The sequence below is a fragment of the Callospermophilus lateralis genome, chromosome 12 (genome assembly GCF_048772815.1).
Source record: "Callospermophilus lateralis isolate mCalLat2 chromosome 12, mCalLat2.hap1, whole genome shotgun sequence".
Taxonomy (NCBI): domain Eukaryota; kingdom Metazoa; phylum Chordata; class Mammalia; order Rodentia; family Sciuridae; genus Callospermophilus; species Callospermophilus lateralis.
Genome location: NC_135316.1, coordinates 101,452,094 through 101,470,751, shown reverse-complemented (window position 1 = coordinate 101,470,751; position 18,658 = coordinate 101,452,094). Strand labels below are relative to the sequence as shown.

At 46.7% G+C, this 18,658-nt stretch overlaps 1 protein-coding gene across 1 annotated transcript in view; it reads left to right on the top strand.

The window, feature by feature from the left end:
- The first annotated feature begins 265 nt into the window (after window positions 1–265).
- Tmtc4 (transmembrane O-mannosyltransferase targeting cadherins 4) overlaps window positions 266–18,658 on the top strand; it is a 56,704-nt gene continuing 38,311 nt past the window's right edge. The window contains exons 1-5 of the mRNA XM_076872034.2: window positions 266–351; window positions 5,510–5,725; window positions 8,808–8,923; window positions 10,171–10,387; window positions 15,778–15,865. Of these exons, the coding sequence (XP_076728149.1) occupies window positions 5,564–5,725; window positions 8,808–8,923; window positions 10,171–10,387; window positions 15,778–15,865 (583 nt within the window). The 5' untranslated portion in view covers window positions 266–351; window positions 5,510–5,563. The remainder of the gene's footprint in view (window positions 352–5,509; window positions 5,726–8,807; window positions 8,924–10,170; window positions 10,388–15,777; window positions 15,866–18,658) is intronic.

The window sequence follows — 18,658 nt, the reverse complement described above, 5'->3', positions numbered from 1 at the left end:
CTCCAGCGGAGTCCGTCGGTCCCTGCGCCTCCTTCGCCGCCGCCCGGAGCTTATGGCTCGACGTCACTCGCGATTCCACCAATGAACTGAAGAGAAACCGGGCTTTGCCGTGTAGGTGACGGGAGGAGCAGCCAATGGCAGGGAGGAAGGGGCGGGCCGAGGCGGGAGTGTGAGCCGGAGCGCCCGCGCGTGGGGAGCTGCGGGCGGCGCGGCGCCGCGCGGGGTGCGGGGGGCGCGGCGGGGGGCGGCGCGCGGGCGGCCCCTCCCCTGCCGGCTGCGGGCGGGCGCCGGGAGCCGCCGGAGTTTCCGCGCGCGGGAGGGAGATGCGGCCGCCTCTCGGGCTCCTTGCAGGTAACACGCGGGGTGGCCCCTGAAGGGCCGAAAGCGCCTGGGGAGAGCGGAGTTGGGTGCGGAGCGGGCGCAGGCTCCCCGCTGCAGCCGAGCCGCAAGCCCCGCGTGGCGGCCGGGCCCGGGGGCGGCGCCCAGCTCAGCCGCGGCGCTGCGGGAGGAGTTGGCTCTGGGACCTGGAACGCGGGCCCCGGACGCCGTGCGCCCCGGCGAAGCAGCTCCCGGGACAAAGGGCGCGGTGTGAAGGGTGCGCGCCCCCTCTGCCTGCGCTGAGGGCACAGTCCTGCGCTCCCCCTCCAGGGCCGAGGTCACTACTCCAGACCCTGCCCGCTTCGGCCGCACGGGAGCTCCCTCGGCCCAGAGCGCACTGGGCGGAGCGGCCAGCTGGCCACGGGGCCGCGCGCCTGGCGGCCAGCTGGCCGCGGCGCATGTGATGGCTGGGCACAGCCGGGTCGCTTGGCCGCCTGCCCCGGGTTACGCGAGGCGGCTCCCCCGCCGCGCCCGGAGTGCCAGCTACTCTGTGCGCGGCTGCGGAGCCAAGCGGCAGGGAAGCGGGTGCCACCGGCCGGGGCGCCTGGAGCCACCGAGCTGCCACTTGCCGGCGTGGGCTGGGAGTTGGGGAAGCCGAGCAGGTGGTGCAGCCACTGCCTCACCTCCTGCGAACTCCACGGGGCGTCTGGTCTTGTTGATGTTGTGACTGTGGGTTGTGTGTGTTTTCTTTCTTTTTTTAACCTACACAAAAGAAAGGAGGAGTTAGAGGAACGATCTAGCCACTGTGAGTCATCCGTACTTTGCTTTTTACCGGGAGCAGATGGATGGGGAGAATTCCTTGAGGAACAATTATAGTAAGAGGTGACTGGATCCGGTCCCTGTCTCTTCTCCCTACATCCTCGACCAAACTGGCGCGTCCTAGGTGGAGGTGGGGCAGTGACGCTGGCCCACTTAGATGAGAAAATGGCTACAAGGTAGTAAGCTGGAAACTTTCTGAGACAGTGACTGTGAACGTGTAACCACACAGACAATCTTGTTATAAGTAGCTGTGACTCTCGTGTATCACGAGAATTAAGAAACAGGAGGACTGTCACAACAGGACATACTTTCAATAGAATTTGGTTGGGCGTTGCGTGGTGGAGGGCAGTGGGGAAGGCTGGCCTCCTTACCTTGAGGCACCCTGGGTTGCAGGGGGACAGGTCCAGTCTCCAGGCTACTGCCAAGCAACCAGGTGCTGGGTCAGAAATCATCCTATTCTTTAGTCCAATTTCCTCAGACACTGTCACAACTCAGCCTGGCAGAGGGCAGCTGGCTATGTGGGTGAATTGATGCCCATGAGGTAGAAAGACCACGCGGAGACCATGCATGTGGAAGAATATTCTGCAGTGGGTGACTGCTGCTGATTTTCCAGAGTCAATCATTTAGGTTTGGTCTCTCCATCCTGTTTACTGCAGCCCAGTGTGCTTTGTCAGCTGTCCCTGGGTCCCTGTGGTTCGCAGCACAGCAACATTTGTTTTTTGGTAGTCCCTGTTTGACATCTTTTTGACCTTTTCACTGATGATTGATTAATAAATTTTTTAATCTCAAAGATAGAAGCTTGATTTTAGAAGTTTGAGAAATTAAGGATATACAGATCTGATTTATTTTACATTCAACTACTGTCGAGCCAGTTAAAATAGACACTGGACTCAGGTAGTACCGGCTTTGTGGCTGCTGCAACTGGACTGAGGCCACACAGAAGCACCTATCTGGTCCTTCCAGCTGTGGCTGAGGAGCCAGGGCATTCAGGTAGGGGATCACCTGAAGAAGCACAGGGCCATCAAGGGAAAACACTGCCCCTTCCTGTTTCATGACATGAGTTTATAATAGGGTGGCAGGAGCTGGTCCCCATGTCTGCCTCCTCAGGGGGGGCACAGCTCCTTTTACCTGAGTGTCAAGCCTCATTGTGGAACAAAGGTCATTTCCTTTTTGGAGGAAGGGGAGTTGGGATCAGGATCTCTGTGTAGTTGGGCAGGACACAAAGACTCTTGTCCAGGGAGTCCATGTGACTTGGATCTACCCCAAATAAGGGTGCCCCCTTCTCAATTACACCTGGTTGCCTGATGGGCTGCTGCTGGCCCTGGTTGGAGTTACAATTGATGGCAAAGTGGGTGCTCCCAAGACAATGGTCAAGGATTGGGCACTGTGAACTAATCTCTCCAAAATAATAGCCATAATGGGAACTAGCTCCTTGCTCACATTACCTCATTTAATCTTCACCACAAACTCTGAATAAAGTAGTGGTTCTCTGCTGTGCTAAGGAGACTGATCCTTAGGAAGACTAAGTAGCTCAAGGTCACATAGCCAGTAAATCCAAATCTGTCTGTCTCCAGGGTCTTTCCTCTCAACCACTGGACTGGACTGGACTCTTGAGAACTTCACATGGGTTTTTAACATATTTTAGCCTTCTGTTTGTTTGTTTGTTTGTTTTGCATTTGTTAATGAAAGGCGTTTTCTGAACTATTCCATTATACAAGAGAGCAGGAAATTCCATTTATTGGGCATTTTTGACTATTTTCATTGGAAGCAAAGAAGTGGGGACCTTGGAAACTAAGAGAAAAACGGAGGGATATTTCCATGAAGAGGCCAGAGCCAGCCAGGGCTGAGAGTACCACCGAGTGGGTAGAGGAAGGAGAGGCACAGACTCTTCATGGTGTCCCTGCAAGAGATGAAGGGAGGTCATTCTGAAATGACTCAGCCATCCTGTGGAATCCCAGGGGTGTGCCCCCAGGGCACTTCAGATGTCAGAGCCCACAGTCGGCCCTACACAAGTTCAGGCTGTTGCTTGAGTACCAAAATCATGAGTCTGTTTTGAACAGTTGGAGGTCAACAGTGAGGCCTGGTGGCCAACCGAGGGGCACAGAGTTTCTCCTCCGTCATAGCCTTCCTTTAAGGCCATTTAAACCTCATCAGACTTTTGTGAAATGATATTCAGATATTTGTGGCTAAAGTGGATAACATCAGAAGCAGTTGTGTGACCTTTTATCAGCTCTCAACTCTATTGTGCACTTCAAATTGGTATAAATTGTTTTCTTCCACACTGTTTTTTTTTTTCTTTTTTTTTTTTTTTTGGTGGGGAGTGGGGGAATGATTCCAACAGTGCTCTACCACTGAGCTACATCCTCAGCTTTTTTGGGGTATTATTTTGAGACAAAGTCTTGATAAACTGCCCAGACTGGACTCAAACTTGTGCTCATCCTGCCTCAGACTCCTGAGTAGCTGGAAATATAGGTGTGTGCCACAACATTTGGCCTACACAGTATTTTATAAATCAAAGACCATACTTGTTTTTATTTATTTATTTATTTATTTTACCTTCACATCATGGTATTTTTCTAAGGATTCAATCTCTCTCCTCCCCTTTCTCCATATTGTTTGTTACACACACACACACACACACACACACACACACACCAGAAGTAATTTTTTGCTGAATATAAACAGTGACTAGAGCCTGTATGGTGACTTGAATTGTATTTAGAACTGTAATTTGGATTTGAGCAATTGTTTATCCTTTCATTGAACAAGAATAAAAGGCAGCAGATTGTACCTGTAGTATTCCCCCAGTACTTCCTGAGAGTATGCCTTCCGTCAGGTGTCAGGACTCAGGGGACAAGTCGTGAGCAAGATGTGATCTTTTGTCTAGAACCTCCTCTAACCCCTGGAGAAGGCCCGTGCTGCCATAGAACCGCGTGTCCTCTGCCCTATTGATTGGCCTCCACCTTCACTACATAGAAGACGGTAGAAAAGATGCCTGCAACCTCGGATTCCCGTTGGGTTGACTTCTTGTTGATTCAGTAATCTAGAATATTCACTTGGAGATCTGCAAACAGCTTATATCCAAGCTGCTTGCCCAGATGGAACTGGGATTCTTTTCCATCTCTGTGAAGGGAACAGGGCCAGTCTGTGCAGGGACAGGAGCCTTGGGACCAGTAAGCCAACTAAAGGGGGCTTTCCAGAGAAAATTGATCTGCCCTGGGCTTTCACCCTCACAAAGTATAATAACCATGCCCAGCCTCCACTGAGCACTCGTTAAAACCCTCATGACAGCTGTATGAGGTCATCCCCATTTTACAGGTAAGGAAACAGACCCAGAGAAGTTCAGTAACTTGCCCAGAATCATGCAAGATTGGAACCAAGCAGTCTGACCCAGACATGATCCTGGCAAATCTAAAGAAAGCACCTGCTGGGGGTATATGGGGCACGGGGACCAATAAATGTGATTTGTGGGTCGTTTGACATTTGTTTGGGTCCTTTCCAAGGTAGCTCTTACTGCTAGAAAGTTCTTATGTTTTTCAGAATACCACAGGAAATAGACTCAAAAGTCAGGGACATACGCAAGGCCACACGTTATTAATGGCAAGACTGAGGCACCAACATTTGCCATTTGAAAGGAAAGTTCAAGAGAAGTCTGTCTTTTCATCTTGACTCTTAGCAGTATTGAAGGTCATATTCTCATGTAGAACTGTCTCCCTTCTTTGGAACACAGCTCATTCCTTTCTAGGCAAAAAAAAAAAAAAAAAAGCAGTAGTTCCCCTCTCTGTGTGAACCACTAACAGCAATCAGCCAATCAATCAGCCGTGTGCCCTGCCTTGTGATTTCCCTCCCAGATTTTCATCTAACTGGCATATTATCTAAGTTCCACAAATAGATAGTAGGCTTTTTCAGAGTTGGGTCATGTTTTGTTTACCCTAAGCCTCACCCCTCCACACACACACAAAATGTGCCAAGACCCAATGATCAAAGGTTACTGATTTTTCTTGATTGGAGAAAGCTAATGTGAACTCTTTCTTTTTAAGCTTTGTAAACCAGCTCAGGGACTCTTAAAAAATGATTTGCCTGGTGGTGTCGGAAAATACAGGTCTCCATTAAATCAGTGTTTCTTAAAGGGCAACACATCCAGCATCAGAAATCAAAGGGCTTCCGATTCCCTAGGTCATCATAGGGCTCAGGAATCTGGCTTTGTCCCACCCAACGTTCCTGCCCGCTGTAGTTAGAGAACCACATCCTGTAAAAATTACAGCATATATGACTGTCTCACTCTTAGATGCTCAAGGTAAACTATGTCCACTGCAGACCCATTCCTGACGGTGCGTTGGTGAGTTTCTATGTGATGTCGTTTTCCTTGCAGATTTCTAACCAGCATGATGCTGAAGCAGGAGGCTGGCAGCCTGCAGTTTTCAAAATGGCCGAGCTGGACACCGATTTGGATCACATCATCCCATCTTCGGTCCTTCCCCCTTTCTGGGCTAAGTTAGTAGTGGGACTTGTTTCCCTCCTGTGTTTTGCACGGAGCTATGATGGAGATTTTGTCTTTGACGACTCAGAAGCTATTGTTAACAATAAGGTTTGTAGCTTAATTCTTTTCTGGGAAACATGGTAAGCACCTGCCTGTGTCTAAGGAATGATCAAAGTTGGAGTTGAACTCTTTATTAAACTTGGGTTAAATGTTTGCCTGGGCCCTGTTATGCTGTGGGTTTCTCATTTTATTTATTTATTTACATCATCTCCTTAATTGAGTGCCTCTTTGATTCCTAGTGGTAAGGTCTGCAATCCCTGCTGACCTCGAGAGGCCCTGGTCCATACATGAATGAGAGAGGCCCTTCTTCTAAGACTAGGGTATTACCTCAAGAATACTTCGGATTTTGTGAAAATTTTCTATAACTTAAGAAAAGAAAGAAAATCCTGCTGCACTGATGGGTTGGTCTGATCTTTGGCCAGAAGGGGCATGGTCAACATCAGGCAGCAAGTTCCCCGCGTGGCCCGTCCTCCATCGAGAGTGTGAGGACAGCTTGCTGGCAGCTGTGGGGCACAGGCAGCGTGCTGCCCAGGGGTGGCACTTCCTGCTTGTCCCTTTTTGGTGGCTCCAGTTGGCTGACCTTGCAGAATCCCAGGCAGTCTTGCTCACCTGGAATGCTGTGTCAGTGCAGGGAAAATGGAATTCTTATTCCCAAGCTAATCAGAACGAGGGAAGAACAAATTGGTGTGTGGGAAGATCAGGAAAATGTTCAAAGACAGAAAGAAATGTTCAAATCAGGGTAAGAAACTCAGAGGAAGGAAAGTCCCAGAGAGAAAGATCCCAGAAATGGCAGGAGGTCGGGGCTGTGTGGCAGGCAGTCTGTTGCTCCACTGGGAGTGTGTTGCTTGACCTGCGGCTAGACATGAAGGAACCCACCAGCCCACCTGTAGGACGTGCAGGTGTAGGAACTCTGCAGCACTGCAGTTAATGCTGTCAACAGGTGAAGGTAACGGATTCGCCAGATGAGGAAAAGCCATTTTCATATGGAATATGTTGAGGACCAAGCATGTCTATGGGGGAAACACATGACTGACTCACAGGCATTTTATGTATCATAGTATTGTAATTAATTCTCTCCATTTTGATGGCACTTAACTGGCGCCTTGTTGATGTTTGCTTTTAATTCAAGTTCTTTGCCTGTGATTTTTTTAAGTTCACCCAGCAGCTACTACAGATGGTTTAATTTTGATTTTTTTTTTTTTAAATTTTAAACCACATGAAAGAAGTGAGTAGCTCTATGTCAGACTAATGGCTTTCTAACCACAGAATTGCTTTTGTAACAAGGATTCCACTTGATCTTTGAAATGCCCATTTTTTTCATTTTGATGAGTTTGACTCTTGGGTATGTGAAGAGTTAATTCAGAACCCGTGTCTGATAATTCCAGTGAGCTCTGTGGTGGGGTGCCCTGGATGTGACCCTCTTTCCTCCTGTGAGGGCAGGCTCTACTGAGCACGGTGTTGTCCTGCGCTCCTCTGTTAACTTGCCGGCCTCCTTTCTCCTTCCTGAGGGATGGAAGGGACTCCTGCCCTCCGTGGGACTGTGCCTGAGTGAGGGGGAACAGGCTGTGGGTGGGTCCAGTGGTGTTGAAGACTTTTCCAGAAGCTGCCCTGCAGTCTTGAGTTGCTGTTTTGTTCCTTGAGCCGATGATCTTCTTTGAGACAGTGGAGTTATGATGAATTTCAGATACAATCCATTGTTTCCATAAATCATTATAAGGAAAAATTGACCTTTCTTTCTGCTGTGCACCCTGCTGCATGGCGGCTACGCCTAATCAAATATTTAGAGCTTCAGCGGTGTTCATTTCCTGTTCAAAGGGAGGGCGAGATCATCCGCCCAGCCCCTTCACTACTGAACAAGCACTTTGGGGACAGTATAGGAGTTTAGTCTTCCGGTTCTGTCACTGAGTCCACTGGGAAAGCAGGTGGTTTCCACGATCTTCCCAAAACATCTACCCCCCAGCCCTCGGGATGGGGTGGCTGGTGTGCTTAAGGCCCTGAGGCTGACCCCAGTGGAGGTGAAAGCCATCCTTCCCGTGGGTGTCAGGTGACCCACACCGCACCGGTCCCTCCTCTCCAGCTATTCCCTTTGTGTGGGTAAGCACTAAAGTAACAAGTACTGAACTCTGGGTGTGGCTGGAAATTAGGAACTCAAGGACTGGAAATTAGGATCTGCTAAGCCCCCAGAACATTCCTATTGAATTTTGCTTTAAAGAGAAAATCAATCAGATTTGCTGTTTACTCCACTGTCTTGTTTGCCCTTCACACCATTTAGTTTCATATTTTGAATGTGAAAAAGATACATTTTAAGCCTATTTAGTATGGTATCAAATGAAGTAGTGCAGTAGTAAAAAAGTTTGTTTTTTTTTAATATTTTGTGATCTTTAAAGTTATATGGAAATTAAGGAAGTGCAGTAGTAAAAAAAGTTTTTTTTTTAATATTTCGTGATCAAAAATGGAAATTTTTGGAAAAATAGAAAACAAAATCCTTACTTAATGGAATGATATAGTGATCTTATTTAGCTAAGTGGTCCATTTATAAGCATATATTAACCACCTTCTGTATATTCCCATTAAATGCAGATGTGCCCCAGGTCCTGAACTCAAGCCTAGTGTTATAAGTCACCAGTATGCCAGGCCCTGTGGGGACAGGTGGGAAATGGGCCCAGACTCGGAAGGTTTTGGAATCTACTTAGGAAGGCTTGGTGGCTGAGATATGGATCTCAGAGGAGTTCAGCTGTAGAGAGTTGAGGGCGACCATCCAGGGGAGCCCTGTGCGGCACACCCTTTGGCACAAGAGCTGAGAGTAACCCAGATGGGCCTGCAGAGGTGGGCAGGAGTGTGGGAGGCTATGGCCGGACTTTAAGCCAACAGCGATGGGGCGAGCTGAGGTGCATTTTGAAATGCTCAACTTAGAGAGCACGTTAGAGGGCACAGTGGCCTCCTCGGAGGCCTGACAGCATCCTAGGTGGGAGAGGGCAGGGCTTGGCCCAGGACAAGCCAGAGAGATGGACAGTAGTGGGCAGAGTTGGGAGCTCAGAGGGCCTTTGAAGGAGAGGGCTTGGGGAGGGCTTCTAGATAGAGGAGAAATCATGACTCCCTTGACCATGATGCCCCTGGTGTGTCCCTGCAGGACCTCCAAGCAGACACACCCCTGGGAGACCTGTGGCGTCATGACTTCTGGGGCAGCAGACTGAGCAGCAACACCAGCCACAAGTCCTACCGGCCTCTCACCGTGCTCACTTTCAGGTGAGCCGTGACAGCGTGGGGTGGGCTGGTCACCAGGCCTCGCACTTGATACTGCATATAGCTTTGTCCCAGGTTCCCAGCGTTGGGGAGTCCAGGCAATGGTTCCTAGGGAGGTAGAGGCTACTCACGTAGTCTCAGAAGCACATACTGATTCCAACTCAGTCGTCTGAGAGAACGTGCCTGGGTGAGCTTCCCTCCAGAGTGCTCGCTTCGACGGCAAGGAGTCGACTGAAGGGAGAAAAGCCTGGTCCCTGTGCAAGGAAGGATGAGGCAGTTTGGTGAAGCCTCCCATAGTTTTCTTGGTTCTCAAACATTGTACCCATTGATGATTGTTCAGCACCAAGAGATCGGTATGATAATATGTCAGAGCAACACAGGCATCAAATGAAATTGTGACTTTTTTCACAATAATAGCAAAAAACATGGGACTGGGGCTCAGTGGTAGAGCGCTTGCCTGGCATGTGTGGGGTACTGGATTTGATCCTCACCACCACATAAAAATAAATAAGTAAAATAAAGGTGTTGTGTCCATCTACAACTAAAGATAAGAAAATAATAATAGCAAAAAAAAAAAAAAAACATTAAGATATAAACCTTCCTACGGTGACCAAGTCAGTAGGCAAAAAAAATGAAACTTAGAAACAACTTCCCTCTGCCTGTTCATTGGAAGACCGTTGTGTTAAATGGTCACCTCTCGAAAGTTCTCGTTCCTAGTGTTTCTCAGGTGCATTTAATGCCTTTGTAGAAATTTCTCAGAGAAGCCTAGGAGTAGTGGAACCACAGCAATTGGACGCCTTCAGAAGTGGGAATTCCTGACACCAAGGTGTGTCTTTGAGGAAGGCTGGTTGGCATACTGTGAGGAGCTGCTTTTGTGGATGAGCAAGTTCCGTGACCATTTGAAACCCAGGTCCCTGCAGGGCAGCGCTGAGTGATGTGTGGACTATTACGTCAACGGGGAATTCAGTCCCCCCTTTTTTGCACTTAAAAATCTGTCTAGCTTGCCCTTTGATTTTCCTCGCCAGGTGTCTTCAGTCCCACTCCCCTTGGACACATCCATTTCTCCATTTTCCCCCGTGGTTAATTATGTCCACGCTGTTTCTTCAGCTTTTAGCTTGGCGTGTTATTAGCCTGGTGCTATTTTTACCAACGAGGCAGAGTCTCGCTCGCCTCCTTTGAACGTTTCCTCACGCGCGCTTCTCCTTCCGACTGCTGCTGCACTCTAACATGAGCATCCGTGTTTGCTGCAGGATTAACTACTATTTGTCAGGTGGCTTCCACCCCGTGGGTTTCCATGTGGTCAACATCCTGCTGCACGGTGGCATCTCCGTCCTCATGGTGGATGTCTTCTCTGTATTATTTGGTGGCCTGCAGTACACCAGTAAAGGCCGGAGGGTGCACCTGGCCCCCAGAGCGTCCCTGCTGGCTGCGCTGCTGTTTGCCGTCCATCCAGTGCACACTGAGTGCGTAAGTGTCTCCTGCCTGTGACATTCGCACGTGTGTAAGAAATGCTGAGGCTCTGTGTGCTGTCTCATAGGCTAAAACAGACTCCTCTTGCTTCCAGGGTTATAGAGGATACACACTAGGGTATCCTCTAGGGACAGGAGCACACTCCATAAACACCCTTCCAGACACTTGAAGCGATTGTTTCTAAGTTAGGACTTCTCCCTGGGAACACATGTGGGCACCATGCCAGGCACGACTTTAATCCTGAAGGTATGGTGTGATTCCTGCTGGTACTTTCTGATGAGCTCATGTGACTACACCAGCCATGCAGGTGTGAACCTTGAACGTTACCTGGCCAGTAGCTAAGAACCATTCTTCAGCAAAGGGTCTGGGGCAGTTTTCCTACGGCAGCTGGCAGCTTTATGGTTTACAAAGCTTGCCTTTTTTTTTTTTTTTTTTTTTCGGTGGCGGGGATTACACTCAGAGCACTTGACCACTGAGTCACATTCCTATCCTAATTTTTTTAAAATATTTATTTTTTAGTTGTGGGTGGACATAATACCTTTATTTTATTTTATTTTTTTAATGTGGTGCTGAGGATCAAACCCAGTGCCTCATGCGTGCTAAGCAAGCGCTTCACCACTGAGCCCCAGCCCCCTAGCCCTATTTTGTACTTTATTTAGAGACAGGGTCTCACTGAGTTTCTTAGCACCTTGCTTTTTGCTGAGGCTGGTTTTGAACTCATGATCCTCCTGACTCAACCTCCTGAGCTGCTGGGATCACAGGTGTGCGTCCCCGCACCCAGCAAAAAGCTTTCTTAACCTTACTGTGATTGTCATAAAAATGCCATGACATCCAGATGGCCTAGTGCAATAGCTCTTATTTTGTAGATGAGGTGGCCCAGGGAGACAAGTAAAGGACTTACTCAGGGTCAATCACAGGTGACTGTAGGATAGGACGTAAATCCTGGCTTCCGAGGCCCACCCTGAGGTGTTGCTGACATGGGAGGGACCACTTACGAAATCTTCCCACCTTCCCCTCTCCCTGTTCATCCTCTTCCCCCAGCAGACTTGGGCCAGGCCATGGGACAGCCCCACATAGGAGCCTACCCTGCTTTCCTGTGGCCCATGGCCTTGTGCCACTGGGCTGCTGCTGAAGATACTTGGAGCACCCTGTGTGGGGATTTAACATTTGCAAGGTTGTCAGGAACTTCCCCTGCCCCAAACCCTTAGAAAATGTAAGTCAGCATATTTGCTGAGGCGAAAGATTTGATTTTAGTCATTCATTCTGTGAGCCTGAAGTACCTGGTATAAAATACTGCATATGCTTTATTACTTCTGTTACAATAGATGTCTGCATTTAATAGAGGAATTTAGATACCTGCATTTAACCAGCCGTCCTATTGAGCATCTCGGAGTCAGTTCCAAAACATTGAGCAGAATTCCTGTTTTTTGGCACTGACTTTTATTAAACTGTCTATTCTTTGGTATCAAATGTTTCATGGAGTTGCTATTACAACCTTCTCATCTTTTTAAATTTTACTTTGTTTTTACTTCATCAAGTTTTGAAGATTTAAGTCCTTCGTAGGCTAGGGTTTGATGTTGCAAGAGTTTAGCTCTAAGCTCTTTATCAATTCATAACTGTGCCTGATTTAGAATTGGTTTCAATCTGAGTTCCTTAATCTCTAAATGCTTGCTGGAACCCAGATAGATAGACTATACACATCAATCATAAACAAAGCAATCTTTGGGAAAGTTCTCATTAACATTGTTTGCTTCTTGCCTAAATTAGCCTAATCTTAAAAGCAAAATGATATTTGAATTATTAGCCAAAGAAAATTTCTAAAATTCTTATTTTAAGTATTGAGAAATTGATTTATTAAAAAAAGTTTCAAGGATCAACAGGTGTGACTGGATATGATTGCATACACAGACACACACACACACACACAGACACTCACTCTAGATAAATGCAATCTGGGAACATGTTAATCTCAAAAGGCCATGTTCCATATCTTAAAAGAAACTGAGGGAAATCTAGCCATGAGGAGAGGAGAGAATGTTTGGAAAGTCTTCCATTTTCCCTCCTCCATTCCATGACAGCTATTCAAACTATTTAGGAACTAGTATTGGGTTGGAGGATACAGTTCAGTGGTTCAGTGCTTGCCCAATGTGCAAATCCCTGGATTCCATTCACAGTACTGAGAGAATTAAAAATTAATATCCTAAGATGCATGTTTTCTATATTTACCTTTCATTATTTGGACAAATAAGACTCAATTTTATCTTCATTCTCCTGTAATCTGCTACTCTGCATTCTAAATTCCAGCTTTACAAATGTGCAAAGAGCAGGATACCCTGAGCTTTTCATTTCCAGATGACAGGGGGTGCCTCACAGGTGTCCTGCCAGCACCCAGGAAGCAGCGGGTGCTCTGGTACAGGCTGGGCATGGCACACTCACACTGCACGTTGGCCCCTATGCGGGAAGGACGGTGGAATTTGGGTGCTTCATGGGCCTCTGTTTATATTTGTTAAGGGACAGTAGTGGTGATATATCCCCAGGTTTTAGCAACATAAATTTCTTTATATTAACGTTGATGTGGGTTTTTTTTTTTTTTTATCTTTATCCCCTCAACATTAACACCAAAAATGTTTTTGTCCACTGCAAATAAATACCTACATTTTCTAGTCTCCTAGGGTGACCCACCATCCATTGTCCCTGAGACTGTGTTCTGACCCCAGGCTTAAGACCAAGATGACCCCAGGCTAACTGGGATGGGTTGGTCCCCTAGTTTTACCCTCTCCCAGGCTGTAATTGGTAGGGAAGTCATTGTGATCAGTGTCATTTTCTCCTCCGCTGATAGGAATGTCTCTGTGTATCTCTCCTTCTCCTCTTCTTCCTATCCCCACCCCCATTCAAGTAAGTCTCCCCACATCACTGAGTTGTTTGTAGATGCATGAAGACGCTGACAACCTAGTGGTGAGGAGACCTAAGGGCATTGATTGCATAGGCTCTGGTCTTTGGGGCTCATCAGTCCCTGTTGCTGGCCAGAACGGAGGTCCCCAAGAGCTCCCTGAGGACACCAGCACCCCTGGGTGGGTTTTACTTTTCCTCAAGATATTGGGGCAGAGTCTAAGTTGTCCGAATTTTGGAATAAGAAAGAGAAAACTGAGGCCTACTTAAGATTTTTTTCCCTCCCAGACTTGGATTTAGGGGGAAAAGGGGGAGTTTGGTGGGGAAAACTTCCCCCTGCTCCCTTTCAAATTTCTTTTCATGGCCCCTGGGCAAATTGTTCCACTCATGTCCTTTATGGAATAAGGGTGTTGCAGTGATTCCTGTGGGAAACCCTGATAGGTGCGTATCAGGTGATTCAGAAGAAAGAAAATAGCCTTTGCAGAGAACCTGCCTGAAAATACATATTATGCAAATATCTGAAAAGAAAGACAAAACCTCCTCTTTCTGATGCTCATTGTTCAGACAGCCATTGGATTCCGGGACTCCCAGGATAGCCTCTTGCCTTTTTTTTTTTTTTTTCCCTGTGAAATCATCTCTTTTTAATTTCTATGCCAAAAATTCATCGTAAATACTAAAATGCTCTTTTACTTTAAAACACCATACTTCAAAACATTTGTTTTTCTTTATGTCAGACAGTGTAATATATAGATTGCAAAGACTTGGGATGGTCTTCAACAACTAACAAGAACATTTCTTCAAAAATCAGTTTATGGTGTTGAAAGTTGGCCTCTGGGCAGTTTTTGCACTTAGGTTAGCTGCCCGCGGAACAAGGGGTCTCCACATCCTGGCCCCGTTGTTTGCCTAAACCTCTTTATCCCCTTTACTCATGGAGCAGCCTGTGCTCTCGGCCTCCTCCCACCCATTGCTCTGTGGCTGTAGTGGTTTTCTCTCCTCTGAGAGTTTGGGGTCCCCGTCTGTCCTCAGCACTACAGGTAGCCACAGCACTAGAAAGCTCCTCCTGTCACAAGTCCTGTCTCTGTCCTGTCTTTTCCCTCTCTGCTCCTTACTCCCAGTTCTAGAAGCACCTGCCTCATGCCAGGCTCCCTTCTGTGTAGCTGCCTCCCTGATTGTTGTAGTGTGTCCCTGATGGAGTGTGTTTACTGCCCTGAGTGTTCTAGAACTCTCGTTATCATGCATTGCATCTGCAGGGTAATTCTATCATGCAACCCCCAGCCTACTGCCACGCGTTTTACAAATCTATGGAACCTTGTCTTGCACCTTGCTTCCTCTTGGTAGGTTTTTTCAAACCTCAGTTTTCTCTTACTTATACCAAAATTTGGACGACTTATACCAAACCTGCTTGGTATTCATGGGTTGGATTTATCCACTCATTCAGTCCTTAGCCCTTGCATGACACTGTGGGCTGTGATCTCCCAGAGATCACAATTAGAATGGAAAGTGTAGGGGAAACTGCTTCAAAAAGGTATTCTTTCTTGGCTCGTGATCATTCAAGCACTTGGGAATGATGTATAGAGTAATTTTCTGTCATTTTATATTCCTCTATCTTAATTTGTAAGAATGGTCCTCTATTGCACATCTCATAGACATGGAAGCAGTTCTTACTCACAGCGGAAGCTTTGTTACATGCCACATTCGGGTGCTAGTTAGGAAAGGACCCCACATAAATCAGGCCAGTACCCATGAGTGGAATTCTGTGGCTTTCATTACCATGAAACATTTGGAGAGCAACTGTTGATCAACCCGAAAGAAAGCAACACAAATTTTTATATTGCTTCATTATCACTGAGGGAAAAAGGGGAAGGGTAGAGTCACCACGTGGAAAACAGGGGATAGAAATGCAGGACGTTTCATTCTGTTTTCATCTTGTTACTCACTTTTGAAGGGTTCTGCTTCCAGGGTAACCACGTAATCAAGTTTGGTTGGAGGAGAGGGAAAGGTGGCAGAGGCAGCTCGGAAGGATCATTGCTGTCTTTTTCTATCTGCCTGGAGGCTTTTAACACATATTTGCCACCTTTATATCCTTCATGTCTCTGATCAAATTTATTTTTTAAATCCCAAACCCTCTGAGTTGCTGATGTCTTCCAGTGGAAAATCCACTTTGGGCACGTTAGAAGCCTAAGAAGCTACGGCCCTTGGGGCGGCATGTTAAATACCAGCTCTTACTGTGTGTGTCCAGCCTGCAGCACAGCTGTCAGTGCCTGCAGAACAGCCTGTCTTCTCTCAGGAGCAGTTAAATCAAGTCCTAGACATAAAGGGAAGAAGAGAAGCAGAATCAGAGGGCCCCAAAGCCTCGTGGCAGAGCTTCACGGGGTATTGTGGGGGATAGAGGAGCCGGGGAGTTTCTGGTTTTCTATGTCTAAGGAACGTTTTGTGTTTCCAGAGTTTAGGAATATTTCATTGTTTTTGACATGCATCTTTTCTCCCCTTCTTTCAAGGTTGCTGGCGTTGTCGGCCGCGCTGACCTCCTGTGCACCCTGTTCTTTTTGTTATCTTTCCTTGGCTACTGTAAAGCATTTAGAGAAAGTAAGCATTATGTTTGCCTTCTTAATTTTGCAACTTCTTTGTGTTTTTTTTGTGCTGTTGAGTAGTGTTTTAACAGATGGGGAATTGCTTGTTTACCTTTTGCTTGGAGGGAACATGGCTCTGGAGGTGGAAACGCTCTTTGGGTATCTGCTTTCTCCACCGCCTTTTCAGAATGTGGAATTCTAGATGAGCAAAGCAGATTCTCGGGGTTCGCAGGGGAGTTTCCCACTGGTGAAGCCACCAGCAGAAGCCGCAGCAGAGCTACTAGAGCTCCTGTTATATCCCCCCTGTACCCCCAGAAGGTGCCAGTGCTCACTCAGCATGGTTACACCTGTCACACTTCACACCTTTGACATTATTGTTGTCCATACCAAGATAGAATGGCCACGTCTTCCAGTGACTCACCTGAGAGTTCAGGGACAAGTGAATGAAACAGTGTCAGGTACAGAAAGTAGTGGAGGTGACTTTTCCTGAGATTGAAAGTTAACTTGCAGACAGGCACATGTGTCTCTTTCTCGGCGTGGGGCCCCCCACGATGACCATAAAGCTCACCACTGATCTGGGAGGTCGCATCTCCCTCAGCCTCATAGTGAAGCTGATGGCAATGCTGGTGTCTTTTCTCTCAGATTGTGACTTGGGGGCCTGGGGTTGTGGCCCAGTGGTCAAGCACTTGCCTAGCATGTGTGAGGCACTGGGTTCCATCCTCAGAACCACATATAAATAAGTGAACAAAATAAGTATTGTGTTCATCTGCAACGAAAATATTTAAAAAAAAAAAAAAAAAGATGATGATTTGGGAGTGAGAGGAGGGTTCCATTTACCTCTCTCTGATGTGCCCATTGCAAATGTTACTTCAGGTTCTAAAGCTGTGAATTAAATAGGAACTTACAGATCCCTGGGAGAGAGACTTGTGGTTTTTCTCAAAGACGATTCTTAAAAGTCTCATGAAGTATCATTTAGTACATTTTATTTAAGACATTCTACCTTAAAGTAACTGCACTCTATTCTTAATGGATTTCAGATACATCTAATGTGTCTTTTGAAGAAGCATCAAATGTCCTACTATAGGTTTCACGTAGGGGATGATACACTACAGTCCTTCACTACGTTTTAAAGATCTTGCTCTTGTGAAATAATGGAAAAGCTATCATGAAACTAAAAATTCTGTAAGTGAACCAGTACATTTATTAGCCCACTTTTAGCGGAATTTTTTCAGCATGGTGAAAAACTAAAGACATTTCATATTCTTTTCCTGATTTCTTTACTATTTCTGTAATCTAATTCATAAATTTGTGCATTAATATTTATGTGTATGATTTTGATTCATTTATGGAATTATATAAGTATATATCTATACCAAAGATAAATTTATTTTTTAATAAAAACCTTTGGAAACTTAGTACCAAAGGTGAAGTTGCTTAAATGATGGTTTTTCAGTTAATCAATACTTTGATTTGTGGGAAATTAGTAAAGTATATTTCAATACTAACATAAATATTTTAACCATAAGTAACCATTTGACCTTTCCCTTTGGTCCAGTAAATTCTGCTAGCATTTATAATGTGTTTATGTTAGCATTGGAAAGAAATGACCAGGCCTTTAAGGTTAAGTTCATAATGTTTTCAACCTGGAAATATTTTATGTTTGCAAATCAATCATGGTGGTAGATGTGGCTTTTAGGATTAGAAGTTAATTTGGTAGAAGCTACTTTGAGCAGTCAGAGTATGGGTGGATGGATATGAGAGCCTTCTCAGAAGCCTGTCTGTGGTCTGCAAGCTGCCCCATCTTCTTGGAGTCTGCTTTCTTATTAACTTGAACCCCCTTTAGGAAAAGAAAAGAGTGGATCACAGTGGAGCTTGTGGACCACCCTGGTCTCTGATCCTAGCAGTCATGGACAGCTTACCTAATTAGCTTGTGGAAGTTATGAAGCTAAAGTAGTTGGCTCTGCACACCCATTCAGACCTCAGGGCCTTGACCCTGAGTGTTAATTGTTATTGGTCTGCCCCCCAACTGTGTCCACTTGCACAGTCCGGCTTTCCCTTCTAGATCATCACGGTGTCTCTTTAAGGTTTAAAGTGGGTGGTTTCAGATACCCATGTCTTGAGCTGCAATCTCCATCGTCACAAATTGGTTTTCATTGCTATTTTCCATTTCCTCTCGTTTCCCCTCAAACACCATTGACAGAATGACGGAACTCTGCTCCAAATTGTGCCAGAGGTCTGGAGACCCAGAGTAGCCTGGGTCCTAACCCTAACCCTAACCTAAGGCCTAAGGCCTACAGGCCGTAGAGGCATTGCAGTTAGCTGCCTTGAGGGGAGTCCCCTGTGTCCCATGCCTAAGTGATTCTCTGAGTGCCCCTGGCAATATTCTGGGCCTGAGCCCACCCGTGTCACTTCAAGACCTTGTGACTAGGTGTCCAGCTACCCCCCTGCCCACCTTGCTCCTTGGGCCATGTGGCACCAGAACAGCCCCTCACTTCACCAGCTGCGCTGTCACCTCTTCTTAAAACTCCTGGTGCCACCCCCTTTGTCTACTTACCCACAAAACCAGCTGATGAAGTCTGGGGGCCTTGCCTTCTCTCTGGGGTTTCCAGCAACTTTGTCTTGTTCTGGTTTTCTGTACCCCTTCTAAACCTGCTGAGAGTAGAACGCTCTTCTTTGTTGATAGATACCGACTCTTTGGAGTCATCCTTAAACGTCAGGCTAATTAATGTTCGACTTCACACATGGTGCACAGGAGTCTCTTAGGAGGAGTATGATGCCCACAAATTGAGACACCTTCACAGAGGGGAAG